Raw genomic sequence first — 20,036 nt, 5'->3', positions numbered from 1 at the left:
TCACTGCTTTGAATTTACCTGAGTTGAGCTTGTTGGTGGTTTCGATTTTGCAGAAATTGAGCTGCTCGGTGTGTGTAAAACCTACCTCATTTTCAGAAGCTGTACAATACCTGTTAATTGAAGGTTGTTCACATGATGTTACTTTTGAAATTATGTATGATTTGTATTTAGAATCTGTGTTCTATGATTTCATTTTGTGGAATTAGTCAAATGACTGGAACACTATGTACTAAAAACTTGAAATAGAAATGGAACATTGGATGTGGTGGGCAAAGTTAAGGTAACATTGAGGTCATTGAGAGTTTGATGAAAGGCCATCAATCTGAAATATTAGCTGTGCGTCTCTTGATGCTCCCTGACCAGCTAAATGTTTCCAGCATTTTCTTTTGGGTATAATACCATCAATACTGAATTTATATCAATATTTTCATAAGCGCATGGGAAAATTTATTAATTTTTAAAGTCAAAGGAAAGAATAGCCATTGTTTGATGTTAAGTATTTTATAGCATTTTTATCATGGGTGTTTGTGTACATATTTTAAATCAGTTATTTTCACAAAACATGTTTAAAAAAAGTTTGAGGCTTAATACTGAGGCATACAGTTAACACTATTACATTTCAGTTACACTAGTTACATTTTGGCTCTGGAAAAAAAATTATAACTTTCAAAAATAATTATAAATAGCTGAAGAACCACTTTGAAAAGGGATAGCACAATGAGTTTGTTCTGCAGTTATGTTATATAAATAGTTTGATATTCCCAATGCAACTCTATGTATGTGGATGTAATCCAGTTGTAGTCGCTGATCTGATCAGATGTTGATTAAAATTCCATTAATATGGACCTTTAATACTTTCAATCTCAAAGATCAGGTTGATGATTTAAATTGTGAATAGGCAATTGTTATTCCAAGTTTTTCTGATTTTTTTTTGTGTTCTAAGTGTTAATTACCATTTATCTTGTGCTTTGTTCTCCTTCATTATGTACGTTGTGGTGATACCTGTGAAACAAATTACTCTGATGTTAAGTCACAGGACTAAAGCCAGAAAAACCATGCCAAAACAGAAACCACTCATGTGCTAAAATCAATGCAATTTCTATAGTTTCCCTACTAATGTTTGCATTACTTTCAAATGTGATGTAAATATCCCTCAAATAAGAATTAGTGCAAGTGACAGGAGAATATTGTAGACACTGACAATTATTTGCGAGCAATGGTCATCTCTCAAGTAGAAATACTTGACATTAATTAGAATATTTTAAATGTCTAGTACTGACTTCTCCAAAAAGGTGATAAAGCTTTTGGTGCACTTATACCCTTTTCTATTTTATTTTGAGGGTGCTTCACCTCAAATGTGATAACTAGCCTTTATAGTTTAGTTTAACTGCATAAAGTTAATTACTTAATTAGTTTTAAGGATGCCACGTGGTTTTTAAACTTTTTTTTTGGTAAAGGTAGACATTTCCAAATATATGACTAAACTATGTTAGGAAAAAGTGTGTCATCTATCTTGTGTTCAGTTTCTCATTGTAATTGGAGATCTCTAATACAACACTCCACATTTATAATACATAGAGTCCTTGGAACTTATTTCAGAAGAAATATTTTGTGCATTAACGTTTGTTAAACTTTATTTAATTTGGTTGAAAATATTTTTTCACTGTGGCTCATCTAGCAAAGATGGAGTGAGTAAGTAGGTCAAATCGTTGGCCTGTTGTAAATTTGAGTTCAGATTGCATCTGTGATCAAGAAGGATAAATCAGCCCTTTGGAAGAACTGTGCATATCAAAATCTGCAGGTGACTGGGTTCATGATGAATGACCATTTGTGTGAGGTCACAGAGGTTCAACTGTGGTCTCTGGAAGTGAGAAACCCTAGTGGCTTGGAAGAGAAAGAACAAATATTGAAGGTAACTGAGTATCTGCTCAACAAAGGAAAGTTTGAAGATGCATATTCATGGCAAAGAGAATATTTTAACTTAAGATGTTAACTATGTTAGATGAAGTATTCTAGTACTGTATTAGAAAATTCTGTATATTAAAAATGGGCAGCGGACTTGGTATTTATTGATAAATTTATCATTGTATAAGTAATTGCTTTGAGATCCTTGAAAATTTGTTGTGCTTTTTTTGTATTTGAATGCAGTTTGAACCATCTTGGAAACATCAACTATGTTCATGTATCAAAACTGTATTCCAAAAAAATGAATTTTCCTGCTCCGCCCATACCTACCACTATTTGAAGTAATTGGTCACCAAAAATCAAGGAGGTTTGACTCTCAAAAGAACTATTAAATACCAGTTCATAAACTCCATTCAAAGAACTAAAAATGGTCCTGAATTTAAAAAAAAAGTTTAAAAATAAAATTTTTTATCATCTTGGTGCATTTTTAATTAGTATATGAAAATGACGAGTTGCAAATTTGTGCTAACCATTGCAGGGCCGAAGCAGGACTGTGCAACTACCATCTTCGCGTAAGTGGTTGTGATTTTCTTTTAGAGCCATAGACTAATATGGCACAGAAACAGGCCCATTCAGCCCAACTGGACTGTGCCAACCACTGCATCCTTCCTACTAGTCGCAGATGCCTACATATGGCACATGACCCTCCAAGCCCCACCCCTCCGTGTACTTATTCTACTGCTTGTGAAATATTGCAGTTGTACCTGCCTCAACCATGTCCTCTGGTAGCTCATTCCAGATGCTCATTATTCTGTTATAAAGAACCGTGTCAGATCCCTAATATCTTTAGAAAAGACAATGACTGTCGACCTTATTCATACTCATGATTTTATGGACTGAGGTCACCCCTCATTCTCCTGTGCTCCAGAGAATAAAAGATCCAGTGTGGCCAATTCTGCCCTTTAACTTGGTCTCTCTGGTCCAGGCAGCATCTTTCTTGTGCACCTGCTGAGATGCATTTATTTATCACATGCATCCGTGATATTCACTTTAGTAACACCAAGGAGAAAGAGACATTAATAATCTCAACCATTTCCTATAGTCTCTAGTCTCTAAGAGAACACAGTCCTAGTCACTTTTTTACTGTTAATATAACTGAAGAACCTCTTAGGATTATTTTAAACTCTGCCTACAAAATCCATCTCATACCTAACTTTGCCCTTCTGATTACCCCTCTTACACCTGCTCTTAAACTTTTTATATTTGTTGAAGGATTAATTTGTACCCAGCTGCTGAAATACGATGTATACTTCTTTTTCCTTACCAGTGCCTCAATTTCTTTTGTCAGTCATGGTTCCCTGAACTTGGTATGTCTACTCCCCCAGACTCCTGATATAACTCTTATAAAAGCCTTCCACTTGCCAATTGTTCTTTTCCCTTTAAATAAAGGTACCTTGTTGATCTCACTAGACAATCATACCTAATGCCCTCAATGTTGCTTCCACTTCAAATCAGGACCCTAACCTGTGGACCAGTTCTATAATTTTCCATAACTATTTTAAAACTAATTGAGCTCACTGGACCCAAGTATTCCCCAACTGCCTGCTTTGCTCCCCAAGAGGAGATCCAGTATTGCTCCTGCCTGAGTCATTTTTTTAAATATATATTGCATGAGGAAACTTTTGGATGCACCAGTGGTCTGCCCTATCCTGGCCTAATCAATACCAGGAAATTTAAAATCTTTCACTAGTACTACCCTACTATTCTCTGAACTATGTGCAGTACTCTCAACACATCTGCTCCTCAAGTTCCTGCTGTTTATTCTATATAGCCCTATCAAGGTGACCTCTTCCTTAGTACTACCCAAATGGCCTTGTCAGATGATCCCTTGAGAATATCCTCTCTGCACTGTTGCTGTGTCATCCCTCTGTCACATCTAAATATCAGTATCCTGGACACTGAGCTGCCAGTCTTGCCCTTCCCTCAGCCATATTTCCGTTATGGCCTCAGTGTCCCAGTCCCGAGAAGCAATCCATGCCTTCAGTTTGTCTGCTTTACCTGCCAGGCTATGTGCATTGAAATAGAAGCAATTTAAGCCTATCTTCCCTTTTACAGTAACATGGTGATCCTGATTTCTAGGCTTGCAATCTGGTCGCTGACCATACCAGCCTTCTCACTGACTTCACTCCAGTCCTGCCTCCTTGCTAATCTATAAGATTTAACATGTTTTTCATCATTAGTATTTCCAAATGACATTTCATTGAAGCAGTAATCTGAGATTATTAATTTCTTAAAACTGAAGGCTCAGAAGTGGATTTACTTTACTCTGAGACAACCAGATAATGTTATTTATTATATCTGTGTATTGTTTATTACTGGTTAAGAAAAATTTTAATCTATTTGCAAAGTGCATAAGGAGGGCTTGACTGGCTGGCCTCCTTGCAGAATGGAAATTCTTTGGACATGAATTCAATTTTAATGTGTCCTCTAAGAGTAGATCATGAGTTTATCACTAGTCAAGATGAATTTTACCATCTTTGAAGCTACAGTATGTTCAAGATTTCCTGCTTTTATAGGAGGCTTGACTTTATTTCCCATTCCATTATTCAATAACTAAGAGGAAAAGTTATTAAGTTTGTATAAACAGCAGTACAGAAGCAATGTTATGAGCATTTTGACTACAACTTTAAACTTTTTTAATAGAAAAGGCAAAATGGATTTGCGAAAGTTTTGATTACAAATGTATAATAAGTTTTTGAAGTTCTTTACCACAAAGTAGTTGGCTGATAGTATTTTTTAAAAATTAGGTAGTTATAATTAGACTGTGAATTCATTTTCAATAAGAATAGGTAAACAGTGTTTGAGTTCTTTGTGTATGGTTGGTATTCAAAATTTTGAAAGTAAGCAAATTATCTTTAAATACCAATTCCATATTACTCTTTTACATATATAGTGTTGTGAAATTGTGTTTAGTGGAGAGGGGAATATTATCTTTGACATAGAACTGCTGTTGAAGTAATGATATCTTTGATATAATAATGAATATATTCAGAAATAACAGTATAGACAAGTTGTATGATTCTAGTTTAGTTCGTGGGTGCGTCTTCAATTTCATATAGCCAAAGATCAACGTGCAAAACTTGCTTCTCAAAAATTTAATGTCCTGATGCTAACGTTTTTAAAAAAAATATCCAATAAAGAGACTGTTTAAAATTGTACTTTGCTAATTAAATTAGAATTTATTTACAAAATGCAGAGGTCATGACATGCTGTCCTTTCCTTGCAGAATAGAGGATCTTTTAGACACCAATTCAACATTATTGTGTCCACTGAGGGTGGATCAGGAGGTTTTTTTCCCTTGTAGAGTTTTAAGATAGTCACTGTTTAATATTTTATGTCAGGAAATCAGGAAGTATTTCAGCAACTTTCTTCCTGAGCTCATTAATACGTTGTTCCTTTTTCTTCTCCTCCCTGATGACCATTGGCAAGGTCTTCCAAGCCATGAAAGCTGACTTGGCTATCCTCCTGTAGGTAAGAAACACAATAGAACAGTTTCACAGTAAGGTTTAAATTAAAGTATTTTAGTTATTCTAATAGACTGTCAATGGAAAAAATGTAGCCAGTACCTCTGATTATATTCTGTTCCAATTCTTTCCTTTTCCCATGATGCAGTCCTTTCTATCATTACATAGTCACACCAGGCAAGAAATGTGGATCTTCTTAGAACTGTCAGATAGTGTTGATTTGCTCTCACTTCCATAATGTTGGTATATTCATTATACTGTATTAGAACATCATATCAATTGGGGGTGGGGGGAGGAAGAGTACAATAGAATAAATGTATCATCCAATAGGATCTATGGTTGGTCTTTTATCCCTGCACCATTTTCTTGCTAAAAAATTGGATCTCCCTTAATTCCCTTTAAAATCTGAAAATCTCTGTCTTTTGCATATACAGTACTCAATGACTGAGCCTCCCCAGCTCTACTGAGATGTGAATTTCAAAGATTCAACACCCTCTTTTGAACACTTATAATAAGAATTCTAACACAAGGAAGTTGTCTGAGTCTTTAAGCTGTCTTATTAGTTTCATTCCCCTCTGTTTCCCCAGAGTCTTGCAATTCATTTTCTTTCACATGGTCAGCACTTTCCCTCTGTTCTTTTACCCCCTATGTATAGGCAAGTGGCAATTTACCTTAGCTTACCTTACTCGTATATCCTGGGGATGTACAACACAAACTCCTCCCAGATGCCACAACACTTTTTCCCATTGTTTTGTTAATTCAGCATTATTTAAACTAGCGAATCTAAATAACATTAAGACCTACACCATTCTTTTAGCAGTCTGTGCTCTGAAATATGCTGTCCTATTGGATTTCATGTGGAGCCCAACAGTGATGTGTCTTAGCTCTAGCCACCTACCTGCATGACTGTGAGGATCTGTACTTTAACCCATACCCAGGAACCCTGTATTCAAGTCTGAACAGATTTGCTTTTACATCAACTACCTAGGCTAAAATATCAAAGGATATTTTGTTCATGACAATAAATAATCACTTGAAGGATATTAAACCCCTAACTCTGTCTGGAAAGTAAATCACTTTTGTATGCTGTGGAAGAAATGGCCTGTTACTTGTTTGAAATACTTCCTCCTCCACCCACAGATCTTAGCACTTTTATTTTCACCTGTGATATTTAAATATTTTACATTGAACTTAGTTTCAGATGATACAAGTTGGAAAGTTGGCCATCATCTTGCTACCTAGCCTGATGTGAAATTTATATAGTGATGAATTGGCTACTTAAAGCAACACTTCCAGATTTTACTCAAGCATCATTTATTTGATCTCCAGCAAAGTAAACATTTTATTTGCACATCAGTTCTCAGGTACTGTAAACCTCCATTAATTTGGCACACTCAGGACACAGATTTTTAATGGATTATTGGATGCTATTCCTTTAATTCACTTTTATTTAGAGCAATAGCTTCCGGTCAATGCAATAAGGGAACCGTAGACCCCAGTAAATGGAACGAGCTCAGAAAACAACATCCAGTAAGGCAAAAGCCAAACATGAAGGGATTGCTGGATCTTTACTGTACTTGTTTATTTTATTGAAGAGCTGTTACTAAATGATGAGGTGAGAGGTTTTGGGGTTGTATTAGATTAGTACAATCTTACCACCATATGGATTACTTCATTTATGCACATTGCTCCTTTGCAAGCTAATTGCTAAAACTTAACTGTTATTCTTGCATTTTATTAACCTTAATGTTGCTCATACAGCTTCTCTATCTTGTGTACAAACCTGGACAAATGAACAAGCACTCAGACCAGTGGTATGGATCTGCTGGAGTCTCTGCTGTGTGGAAATGTAACCTTGCCATAACCTGAGGAGGATGAGTAGCTGGAATCACTTTACTCCTTCAGATTGTATTTCTTTGCTTCAGAATACAGCACAGGAACAGGCCCTCTGACACAATGTTGTACTGAACTGAATTTAAATGCCCATCTAAGTTGACCCTTCTGCCTACACATTGTCCGTATCCTTCCATTCCATCCCCTGCACGTACACGTGGCTATCCAAGAAGCTCCTGGATGCCGCCAGTGTGTTTTCCTCCTCTGCTGGCAGCACATTCCAGGCACCCACCCACCTTACAGGATGCCGCCTGCTATCAGACATTTCAACCCTGGGAGAAAGATGCCAGCTGTGTATCCATACCTCTGATATTCTCGAGAAAACATCACGTTTGTCCAGCCTCTCCTTATAATAACTGAGGCAGCATCTTGGTAAACCTCTTCTCCACCCTTTCAAAAACCTCCACATTCTTCCTATAATGGGAGAACTGAATGCAGTGCACCAAATTTTATAAAGCTGCAACATAACTTCCTGACTCTTGAACTCAGTTACTAAAAGCAAGCATACCTTATGCCTTCTTTACCACCTTATCAACCTGTGTAGCCACTTTCAATAATACTGTAGTAGTATCCCCTTGTATCTCACCCCGAAAAGTGCAAAGCTTCACATTTTGCTTGGTTAAACTCCCTCTGCCATTTCTCTGTCCATATCTGCTAACAATCTATATCCCGCTGTGTCCTTTTCCGGTCTTCTATGCTGTCTACAACACTAATGATATCACAAACAGTAGAGGGCTGTTAACAGATCCCAGTGAAACGGCACTTGTCACAGAATTTCACCTAAAATAAGTCCATTAACTGCTACTCTGTCTTCTAAAGGGAAGCCAATTGTGAATCCAAATGGCCAATTCACCATGGATCCCATGTTTCTTAATATTCTAGATGAGCCTCCCACAAGGGACCTCGTAAAACGGCTGACTCAAGTCCATAGACACAACATCTACAGTCACCTTCACTACCTGCTTGAAAAACCCAGTTAGTAAGACAAACTTGCCTTGCACAAAGCCACATTGACTGCACCTAATTAAAATTTATGAGCAATTAGAAAACCATGGCCTATCCCTAAGAATCCTCTCCATACCTTCCTTACCATTGACACAAGACTCACCAGTGTGTAGTTGCCATTTCCCTTTTGAATAATGGAACAACAGTAGCTACTCGCCAGTCTTCGGAACCTCTCTTGACATTCAAGGTTCCCTTACCTTGCCATCCTTGTCCTTCCTTCTCACTGAAACATAACTGTCCTGTACCCTGTGCAATTGGTCTTTAAACACCCCCCAAAATGTCAGATGTGTCCAAAAACAGCCATTCCCAATTAACTTTCTCTAATTCCTAACATTCTAATAATTTGCTCTGCTCCAAAATAACACACTTTCAAAAGATTGATCCCTGGTGGAAAGTGGCCAGTGAAGGAGTGGAGCTTTGAGGCTTTGACTCGAGAGGCTTCGACGATAAGAGGCGGAGGACAAGCTTGCTCGCGGTTAGTTTTTACAATGTCTCCTGAGACGGTGATGTGCCTCTCATGTGAGATGTGGCAGTCTTGGGGGAACACCCCTCTCCCGCAGAGTCACATCTGCCAGAAGTGCATACGGCTGGGCGATCTGGAAGACCGTGTAAGGAATCTGGAGCAGCAGCTGGATGACCTTCGACTCATAAGGGAGAATGAGGCAGTCATAGATGAGAGCTACAGGGAGGTAGTCACACCTAGACTGTCCAAAGCAGGTCATTGGGTGACAGTCAGAGGGGGGAAAGTGAAGGTGAGCAGACAGGTAGTGCAGAGCACCCCTGCAGCTATTCCCCTGAATAATAAGTTTACCATCCTGGATACTGTTGGTGGGGACAACCGACCAGGTGTGACCCACGGTGGCAGGGCCTCCGGCACGGAGTCTGACCCTGTGGTGCAGAAGGGTGGGATGGAGAAGAGGAGAGCTGTCGTCATTGGAGACTCTATAGTCAGGGGAGCAAACAGGAGATTTTGTGGATGTGAGAAGGACACCCGCATGGTTTGTTGCCTCTAGGGTGCCAGGGTCCGGGATGTCTCTGACCAGGTGCACGACATCCTGGTACAAGAGGGAAAGCAACCAGGAGTCGTAATACATGTAGGGACCAACAACACAGGCAGGATGAGGGATGAGGTCCTGAAGTGTGAGTTTCAGGAACTAGGCAGAAGGCTGAAGAACAGGACCTCAAGGATGGCGTTCTCAGGATTGCTGCCAGTGCTACGTGACAGTGATGGTAAGAATTGGAGGAGATGGCAGTTGAATGCGTGGCGGAGGAGTTGGTGCAGGGGGCAGAGTTTTAGATTTTTGGATCATTGGGATCTCTTCTGGGGAAGGTGGGACCTGTACAGATTGGATGGGTTGCACCTGAACTCGAGGGGGACCAATATCCTTGCAGGTAGGTTTGCTGGCATGGTTTGGGAGGGTTTAAACTAATTTGGGAGGGCGATGGGACCCAGAGTGATAGAGCAGTGAAAGAAGTGCATGGAGTAAAGCCAGATCTAACATACAGAGAGGCTTTGAGGAAAGAGAAGCAGAATAAACGGTGTAAAGACAGTAAGAAGGGCTGAAATGTGTGTACCTCAATGCAAGAAGCATCAGGAACAAAGATGATGAACTGAGAGCTTGGATACATACATGGAATTATGATGTAGTGGCCATTACAGAGACTTGGCTGGCACCAGGGCAGGAATGGATTCTCAATATTCCTGGATTTCAGTGCTTTAAAAGGGATAGAGAGGGCAGAAAAAGGGGAGGAGGGGTGGCATTGCTGGTCAGGGATTCTATTACAGCTACAGAAAGGGTGGGTAATGTAGCAGGATCCACTTTTGAGTCAGTATGGGTGGAAGTCAGGAACAGGAAGGGAGCAGTTACTCTACTAGGGGTATTCTATAGGCCCCCTGGTAGCAGCAGAGATGCAGAGGAGCAGATTGGGAGGCAGATTTTGGAAAGGTGCAAAAACAACAGGGTTGTTATCATGGGTGATTTTAACTTCCCTAATATTGATTGGCACCTGATTAGTTCCAAGGGTTTAGATGAGGCAGAGTTTAAGTGTGTCCAGGACGGATTCCTGTCACTGTATGTGATCAGGCCGACTAGGGGGAATGCCATACTAGATCTAGTACTAGGTAATGAGCTGGGTCAGGCCACAGATCTCTCAGGGGGTGAGCATCTGGGGGACAGTGACCACCGCTCCCTGGCCTTTAGCATTATCATGGAAAAGGATAGAATCAGAGAGGACAGGAAAATTTTTAATTGGGGAAGAGCAAGTTATGAGGCTATGAGGCTAGACCTTGCGGGTGTGAATTGGGATGATGTTTTTGCAGGGAAATATACTATGGACATGTGGTCAATGTTTAGAGATCTCTTGCAGGATGTTAGGGATAAATTTGTCCCGGTGAGGAAGATAAAGAATGGTAGGGTGAAGGAACCGTGGGTGACAAGTGAGGTGGAAAATCTAGTCAGGTGGAAGGCGGCAGCATACATGAGGTTTAGGAAGCAAGGATCAGATGGGTCTATTGAGGAATATAGGGAAGCAAGAAAGGAGCTTAAGAAGGGGCTGAGAAGAGCAAGAAAGGGGCATGAGAAGGCCTTGGTGAGTAGGGTAAAGGAAAACCCCAAGGCATTCTTCAATTATGTGAAGACAAAAAGGATGACAGGAGTGAAGGTAGGACTTATTAGAGATAAAGGTGGGAAGATGTGCCTGGAGGCTGTGGAAGTGAGCGAGGTCCTCAATGAATACTTCTCTTCAGTATTCACCAATGAGAAGGAACTTGATGGTGAAGACAATATGAGTGAGGTTGATATTCTGGAGCATGTTGGTATTAAGGGAGAGGAGGTGTTGGAGTTGTTAAAATACATTAGGACGAATAAGTCCCCGGAACCTGACAGAATATTCCCCAGGCTGCTCCACGAGGCGAGGGAAGAGATTGTTGAGCCTCTGGCTAGGATCTTTATGTCCTCGTTGTCCACGGGAATGGTACCGGAGGATTGGAGGGAGGCGAATGTTGTCCCCTTGTTCAAAAAAGGTAATAGGGATAGTCCGGGTAATTATAGACCAGTGAGCCTTGCATCTGTGGTGAGAAAGCTGTTGGAAAAGATTCTTAGGGATAGGATATCTGGGCATTTAGAGAATCATGGTCTGATCAGGGACAGTCAGCATAGCTTTGTGAAGGGCAGATCGTGCCTAACAAGCCTGATAGAGTTCTTTGAGGAGGTGACTAGGCATCTAGATGAGGGTAGTGCAGTGGATGTGATCTATATGGATTTTAGTAAGGCATTTGACAAGGTTCCACATGGTAGGCTTATTCAGAAAGTCAGAAGGCATGGGATCCAGGGAAGTTTGGCCAGGTGGATTCAGAATTGGCTTGCCTGCAGAAGGCAGAGGGTGGTGGTGGAGGGAGTACATTCAGATTGGAGGATTGTGACTAGTGGTGTCCCACAAGGATCTGTTTCGTGATTTGTATTAACGACCTGGATGTGGGGGTAAAAGGGTGGGTTGGCAAGTTTGCAGATGACACAAAGGTTGGTGATGTTGTAGGTAGTGTAGAGGATTGTCAAAGACTGCAGAGAGACATTGATAGGATGCAGAAGTGGGCTGAGAAGTGGCAGATGGAGTTCAACCCAGAGAAGTGTGAGGTGGTACACTTTGGAAGGACAAACTCCAAGGCAGAGTACAAAGTAAATGGCAGGATACTTGGTAGTGTGGAGGAGCGGAGGGATCTGGGGGTACACATGTCCACAGATCCCTGAAAGTTGCCTCACAGGTGGATAGGGTAGTTAAGAAAGCTTATGGGGTGTTAGCTTTCATAAGTCGAGGGATAGAGTTTAAGAGTCGCGATGTAATGATGCAGCTCTATAAAACTCTGATTCGGCCACACTTGGAGTACTGTGTCCAGAGGAGATTTACCAGAATGCTGCCTGGTTTAGAGAGTATGCATTATGGTCAGAGATTAAGGGAGCTAGGGCTTTACTCTTTGGAGAGAAGGAGGATGAGAGGAGACATGATAGAGGTATACAAGATAATAAGAGGAATAGATAGAGTTGATAGCCAGCGCCTCTTCCCCAGGGCACCACTGCTCAATACAAGCGGACATTGCTTTAAGGTAAGGGGTGGGAAGTTCAAGGGGGATATTAGAGGAAGGTTTTCTACTCGGAGTGGTTGGTGTGTGGAATGCACTGCCTGAGTAAATGGTGGAGGCAGATACACTAGTGAAGTTTAAGAGACTACTAGACAGGTATATGGAGGAATTTAAGGTGGGGGCTTATATGGGAGGCAGGGTTTGAGGGTCGGCACAATATTGTGGGCCAAAGGGCCTATACTGTGCTGTACTATTCTATGTTATCGATATTTATAGCTATCTCTAAATTTAGGGAGCTGTGATCACTGTTTCCTGACTGTTCTCCATTTTAAGATCTGTTAGCTGGCTAAGTTTGTTAACCAGCACCACCATAGCTCCTCTTCTTGTTGGACTACTTACATATGATTTAAAGAAACCCTCCTGGATTCATCTACCAAATTTTGCCCCATCTAAACCTCTTGCACTAAGGAGGTCCTAGTCTACACTGGGGAAGTAAAAGCCACTTAAGTCAACTACCCTGTTTTGACAACTTTCCCCAATCTGTCTGTGTATCTGTTCCTCAGTATTTTGGTGGTGATTGAGGAAGGGGTGTGGGCTGTAGTATAATAGTATTTAGCAAATTTTTGTCATGACTTTTGAGAATAAACAGGATCTGCTTTGAAGTTCCATGGTTAGATTGACAGGATTCTTTACAATACTCAAATGGAATTGCAGATGCTAGGAATATTCCAGCATGGTAGCATAGTGGTTAGCACAATGCTCTACAGTATCTGCAACCGGGGTTCAATTCTCACCACTGCCTGTAAGGAGTTTGTATGTTTTCTCTGTGGCTGCGTTGGTTTCCTTCGGGTCCTCCGGTTTCCTCTCGCAGTCCAAAGATGTACTGGTTAGAAGGTTAATTGTCCCGTGATTAGACTAGGGTTAAAATCGAGGGGGGGGGGGGCAGTGGGATTGCCGGGTGACATGGCTCAAAGAGCCTAATCTGCATGGTATCTCATTAAATAAGTAAACAAGTATATATATTTTTATTCCTTCCAATTCTTGCTTTCAGTCATCCCCTCCCCCTACCCCAGCCTTAGTCCATTCATTCTTCAGTAATTCTCGCTAAAGGCCTGATGCTTGTCTACAAGGCTGTATTTTATACCTTCCCTCACCAATTATTCTTGTGCCCTGTCTCAATCTAGGGTAATCAAAGCATGACTACTTTCTTAAAATACAAGTAAAATGAATCTGACAACTACTCACAATTAAATCATTCTATTAATTTTGTACTTATGAATATACAGATCTGATGCTTACCATTCTTTCTGAGGTCCAAAATTCTAATTGAAAGTCTTTTATTCTGGTTATTGATATTAAAGTTCTTAAGAAGTCATTGAAAACTATTCAAATCTTGAAAGACAGCTGAATTAAAATTTCAAATGTTAAGCAAATTCAAAACAGTTAAGCTATCAAATAATCAATGAAACAATTGAAGGTAACACCCACCTTTAGCCAATTGTTCAAACACCTTTTAAGAAGAATCTCATTGTAAACTTTTTCAGCTTTGGATTTCTTTTCAGATAGTGACTCTGTTACATTCTGTCGCCAGGTACATAGGCACCACCTTAGGAGTGAAGAGGCGTGGTGATCTTCTGCAAGCTTATTTTTTAAAAAATGAGTACGAAATAACTTCTGGTGTGAATAACTGAATGATCTATTTATATGACAATTTCTGAAGACAAACTGCTACAAAAGTTGCCCTTGGTAATAGATATAACAACTCTCCCTTTTGCCCAAAGTATGTGCTCTAAAGGAATGTTACTGCAAACACCACGATTTGACTGCTACAAATAAAATAATGCAAGAGTCACGCTTTATGCAAATAGCTTTAAAAAAAGTTGCTCACGTATTCAAGATAAAATATGTTTACATTTTTGAGCAAGAGATTTCAACACAAGCTTAAGAATAATTTTAAGAAAGCACCCTCCAGTGGGAATCAGAGACCATTTGATCTAAAAAGACAAGTTAAAAATCAGTGATAAACTACTTGCCGATCTTGCAATTCATTGTCATCAGATACAAGCTGCAGCTTTGAATCAGATGTGTGGAAGTTAGAAATTACATCCTTTTAAACTGGGATTTTTTTGAGATAGCAGATGATGAAACTGCTTTTGTAGAATATTACTCAGAAATAAAATAAAAAGCTTCTCTCGGGGAACAGTTAACTCCTTAAAGAGTTCTATTGATTCTTTTAGCCCTGTAGCACCAACCCTATTTTGTGCCATCTTTCAGCATGGCATTGAACTGATATTTCTCAAAAAAATGCACAAAAATTTACTTGAATCACATTAAATTGATAGGACCACAGAATTAGTACAATTCTAAAGCAATGATACAGGAAATGCATCTTTATATTCAAAGAATATTTTGATGCATATCCTTACTGAGAGAATAATATTAGTTAAATTACTCTACAATTAACCTTAGTCTACCATAATGAACCTGACTTTTAGGCAACATTATACCAGAATATCAGCTGTTATAATGTAACAACTCTCAGTGCAAAGTATGTCAGAAGCCAGAGCTGAATCTAACCTAAATATAGGCAAACAATATTTTTTTCATAGAAACATACAGCAACAGAAACAGGATCTCATGATCTACCTCAGGGCCATATTTCCGCACTTCAATCCAAATACCTATCTTTGCCTTTCCTCAGTATATTTTCCTTCATAATTAATGGTTAGAAAAGACGATTTTTGAAAGCTGTCTCTAACTTCACGTCACCATATGTACACATTATTGTTTTCAAACAGCCTGGTTGGACAAATTAACCAGTGAATTCTTCTTTCAAGTGATTTGAAACAATGAAGAGGTCAAAAGGATAAACTATCTCCCAAATCTAGGCTGTGGGTAGGCAAACAATATTTTCTTTCTCCTTTCCCATCCTACTTTTTCCTTCCAGAATCCCAATAGCTGGAGATCCAGTACACCTGAGTACAGATTAGAAAACTTACATTTAAAGTAATACAAAAGGTTGGAATTCTGAAACAAGACAAGGCTGAAATTAAATAATGTTTAAGGCAACACCTGTTATGAGGAGACAATTAATGTTCCATCTAAAACATTTCCAGCACTTTTTTATGCATCTTGCATGTTTCACTGATGTACTCTACAACTGACAATAAAACAGATCTTTCATATTTCTTATAAATCAAAATGTAACTACTTACTAAATTTAAAAATGCTTTGCACATGAAATCCACCCATCTGAAAGCACTCCATCCAGCAACATCACCACCAATCATTTCTTTACTTCTACAGTAATATCGAAGTTCACATCTCCACTACTGTTTTGGAAGTTCATACCAAACATTGGCCACACGTATGAACAAGGATTGTTATCAATCTTAAAATTGAAATTTATTTTCTTTTTCGTCCCATAATTTATCCAAAAATAATATTCAAGACTTAATCTTTCTGCCATTTGATAACTTGGATTCTTATGTTAAGCTCGCCTCGTATACCGTAGGATGAAGTGCAAGAACTTCTAGTCTTTCCTCACGTTCAGCATTTTCCGCACTTGAATATCTCCCTGCATCGCGGTTGTGACTAACCCAACTTACCTTCATGTTTTGCTTGGAGATTTCAAGAAGCTTTCGCCAAGGCTCAAGGCCTCGTTTATTCAAAAGAAAATCCTGATAATGCTTTTCTGCAGCAGACTGGATTTGCCTTTGTTTTTCCAACCACGCCTGCTTCTCAATTTCTTTCTGAAATGACATCAGGAAAATAAGACACTCAGAATTTTGTGTGTGTATAAACTTGCAGTGCATTATTTGTGCAGGATATTGTCGATAATATTGATCTGTGCTTTTTCCTAAAAGATTCAAAGTTATTTATGCTTATAAAAAAAGTAAATTAATTTGGATTTCTAGTCAGTGGAAGATGGATAACATTTGCTGTAAACTTCAAAGAAAGTTGTCACAAATATTTAGCAGGCTCCATGTTCTCAATGTGATTTGCTGCCCCACATTTTCTATAGCAGATTTGGGAATGGAGCAAGACTGAAGTCATTACTTTCAGATAGCAAATAATATTGGCCTGGTCCAACTGGTGGTTGGCCAGTGACTCTGCAATTAATGGCTGGGCAATTGCACTTTGCATGTCAACGCATTCCAGACTTCCACATCTACACACTGCAGCGCAGTAGTACAGAACAGGCTCATGATCCAAGTCTGGGGATTGATCTTAATTATACTGAGGTGGGGGCTGAATGAACTTGGTACTTTCTCCCTCAGATTTTATGCATCACTATCGATGTTTCTGTTGTAAACTAACTTATTTGCAAGGTCTAACCAGTTTGGAAGGAAAAGATAAATAAGGCCACACACACAAAAAATGCTGGTGAATGCAGCAGGCCAAGCAGCATCTATAGGAAGAGGTACAGTTGATATTTTGGGCTGAGACCCTTCGTCAGGACTAACTGAAAGAAGAGATAGTAAGAGATTTGAAAGTGGGACGGGGAGGGGAAGATCGAAAATGATAGGAGAAGACAGGAGGGGGAGGGATGGAGCTAAGAGCTGGAAAGTTGATTGGCAAAAGGGATACAAGGTTGGAGAAGGTTGAGGATCATGGGACGGGAAGCCTAGGGAGAAAGAAAGGGGGAGGGGAGCCCAGAGGATGGAGAGCAGGCAAGGACTTATAGTGAGAGGGACAGAGGGAGAAAAAAAAGGGGGGGGAGATAAATAAATAAGGGATAGGGTACGAAGGGGAGTAAGTTAGAGAGGTCAATGTTCATGCCATCAGATTGGAAGCTACCCAGACAGAATATAAGGTGTTGTTCCTCCAACTTGAGTGTGGTTTCATCTTGACAGTAGAGGAGACTGTGGATAGACATATCAGAATGGGAATGGGATGTGGAATTAAAATGTGTGGCCACTGGGAGATCCTGCTTTCTCTGGCGGACAGAGCGTAGGTGTTCAGCAAAACGGTCTCCCAGTCTGCGTCGGGTCTCGCCAATATATAGGAGGCCATATTACACTTCCTCCCTCACCACCATTCAGGGCCCCAGACAGTCCTTCCAGGTGAGGGGACATTTCACCTGTGAGACAGCTGGGGTGATATACTGCGTCCGGTGCTCCCGGCGCAGCCTTCTATATATTGGCGAGATCCAACGCAGGCTGGGAGACCATTTTGCTGAATACCTATGCTCTGTCCGCCAGAGAAAGCAGGATCTCCCAGTGGCCACACATTTTAATTCCACATCCCATTCCCATTCTGATATGTCTATCCACGGCCTCCTCTACCGTCAAGATGAAGCCACACTCAGGTTGGAGGAACAACACCTTATATTCCGTCTGGGTAGCTTCCAACCTGATGGCATGAACATCGACTTCTCTAACTTCCGCTAATGCCCCACCTCCCCTTCCCCCGCCCTTTTTTCTCCCTCTGTCCCTCTCACTATAACTCCTTGCCTACTCTCCACTCTCCATCCTCTGGGCTCCCCTCTCCCTTTCTTTCTCCCTAGGCCTCCCGTCCCATGATCCTCTCCCTTCTCCAACCTTGTATCCCTTTTGCCACTCAACTTTCCAGCTCTTAGCTCCATACCTCCCCTTCCTGTCTTCTCCTATCATTTTGGATCTCCCCTCCCCCTCCCAAATCTCTTACTATCTCTTCTTTCAGTTAGTCCTGACGAAGGGCCTCGGTCCAAAACATCGACTGTAGCTCTTCCTGTAGATACTGCCTGGCCTGCTGCGTTCACCAGCATTTTTTGTGTCTGTTGCTTGAATTTCCAGCATCTACAGATTTACTCATGTTTGCGATAAATAAGGCCAACTATTTTTCTTTTCCCCTCTATTTAAATTAAACAGCAGTTTTCATTAAGCATTTTGAAACATCCAATTGAAAAAAATGCATTCCAATTGTTTCTAAGTATTTCTGATGATCAGAGACACTTCAAAGCAATGGAAATGGCTTCCATGACACAAGGAGCACAAAACATCAGTACAGGTGTCCCCTGCTTTTCGAACGTTCGCTTTACGAAACCTCACTGTTACGAAAGACCTACATTAGTACCCTGTTTTCGCTAACAGAAGGTGTTTTCACTGTTACGAAAAAAATCAGTGCGCGATAAAAATCAGCACACGCCCCGAGCAGCCGCTCTCCCCCGGATTCGGAACTGCTTTGCTTAAACACTTGCCTGTGAGCAGCCGTTTGCAAGGTGAGTTCTATGGCATCGGAAAAGCCTGAAAGAGCTCGTAAGTGTGTTACATTTAGCGTAAAACTACACATAATTAAGCATTTTGATCATGGTGAACGAAGTAAGGACAACGTGAGTTTGGCTTGTGGAAGCTGACGAAGATGATGTTGAAAAGGTTTTGCCATCCCATGACCAAGAACTGATAGATGAAGAACTGATGCAATTGGAAGGATAACAATCGAAACCGAATGAGTAATGATAAAGTACGACTTTAATTTTGAAAGGGTACGTCGGTTTAGGGGATATTTGCAAGATGGTTTGAGTGCTTACAAAGAAATGTATGATTGAAAAATGCACGAGGCTCAGCAGTCAAGCAAGCCTTCCACATCAGCCACAGCAGACGACGAACCTCGACCTTCGACATCGAGGCGGGCATTCATAGGAGAAGATGAGCTGCCTGCTCTAATGGAAGCAGACGACGAGATGACACCCCAGTGTCCCACCACCCCAACACCCAGGCCACGGACAGGTACTGTACCGATTCACGGAGAATGCAGCAGTAGCCAGGAGACACACAGCACATCTTTAAGAAAAAAGCCGAAATAAACATGCTAATTAATTAGGTGCCGCCCGACACGTAATTGTCGGCCCAGATCAGAGGCGATGCAATCAGCACTGATCTGGGCCAACAATTATGTACCGGGCGGCACCTAATTAATTAGCATGTTTATTTCGGCTTTTTTTCTTAAAGATGTGCTGTGTGCCTCCCGGCTACCGCTGCGTGCTTCGTGGATCAGTTCGCTGCCCGGCGGGTGGGGGCCACTGCACCACCCCAACCTGTGACTCAGCCTAACACACCATCATCAGTGTGCTCCGCGCTTTTCCAATTCCAGTAAGTGAAACTACACTGTACATACATTATTTCTACTTTATATCAGCTGTGTATTTTTACGTGTTATTTGGTATGATTTGGCAGCTTCATAGCTTAAAGGTTACTGGAGAGCTCTTGCGCCGTGTTTCTGCCGAGAGCACTTGCATGAGATTTTCGCTACGGAGAACAGTTCAGGCAATGATTGTGGAAAAGTATTTCTACTTTATATAAGCTGTGTATTTATATCATTCCTGCTTTTACTATATCTTATTGTTATCTTAGGTTTTATGTGTTATTTGGCATGATTTGGTAGGTTATTTTTGGGTCTGCGAATGCTCACAAAATTTTCCCATATAAATAAACGGTAATTGCTTCTTTGCTTTACGACATTCCGGCTTACAAACCGTTTCATAGCAACACTCTACTTTCAGATGGCGGGGGAAACCTGTAACAGGTAAATGAAATGGGCAGACTAGCAAAGGCTGCTGAGAGCACAATTCAAGCCATCGTTTAAACTTCAGCTAAGGAATATTACTACATTAAACAAACATTATTTCAAATGCAATACCTCAATGAGGATCT

The 20,036-nt window shown here is 40.5% G+C and overlaps 1 protein-coding gene across 4 annotated transcripts in view; it reads right to left on the bottom strand.

Annotated features, from left to right (window-relative positions):
- Positions 1-94: 94 nt before the first annotated feature.
- Positions 95-20,036, bottom strand: part of ccdc191 (coiled-coil domain containing 191) — a 58,099-nt gene continuing 38,157 nt past the window's right edge. Inside the window, exons 14-17 of one of the 4 annotated variants that reach the window (XM_063050980.1) lie at positions 16,011-16,154; positions 13,891-14,043; positions 5,532-5,686; positions 95-5,430 (exon numbers count right to left, since the gene is read on the bottom strand). In XM_063050980.1, the coding sequence (XP_062907050.1) occupies positions 5,298-5,430; positions 5,532-5,686; positions 13,891-14,043; positions 16,011-16,154 (585 nt within the window). In that variant the 3' untranslated portion in view covers positions 95-5,297. The other 3 variants (XR_010018352.1, XM_063050981.1, XR_010018353.1) reach the window with 3 other exon arrangements.

This window comes from Mobula hypostoma, chromosome 6 (genome assembly GCF_963921235.1).
Source record: "Mobula hypostoma chromosome 6, sMobHyp1.1, whole genome shotgun sequence".
NCBI lineage: Eukaryota > Metazoa > Chordata > Chondrichthyes > Myliobatiformes > Myliobatidae > Mobula > Mobula hypostoma.
Note: the sequence above shows the minus strand (reverse complement) of the source record. Positions and strands in the feature narration are given on the sequence as shown.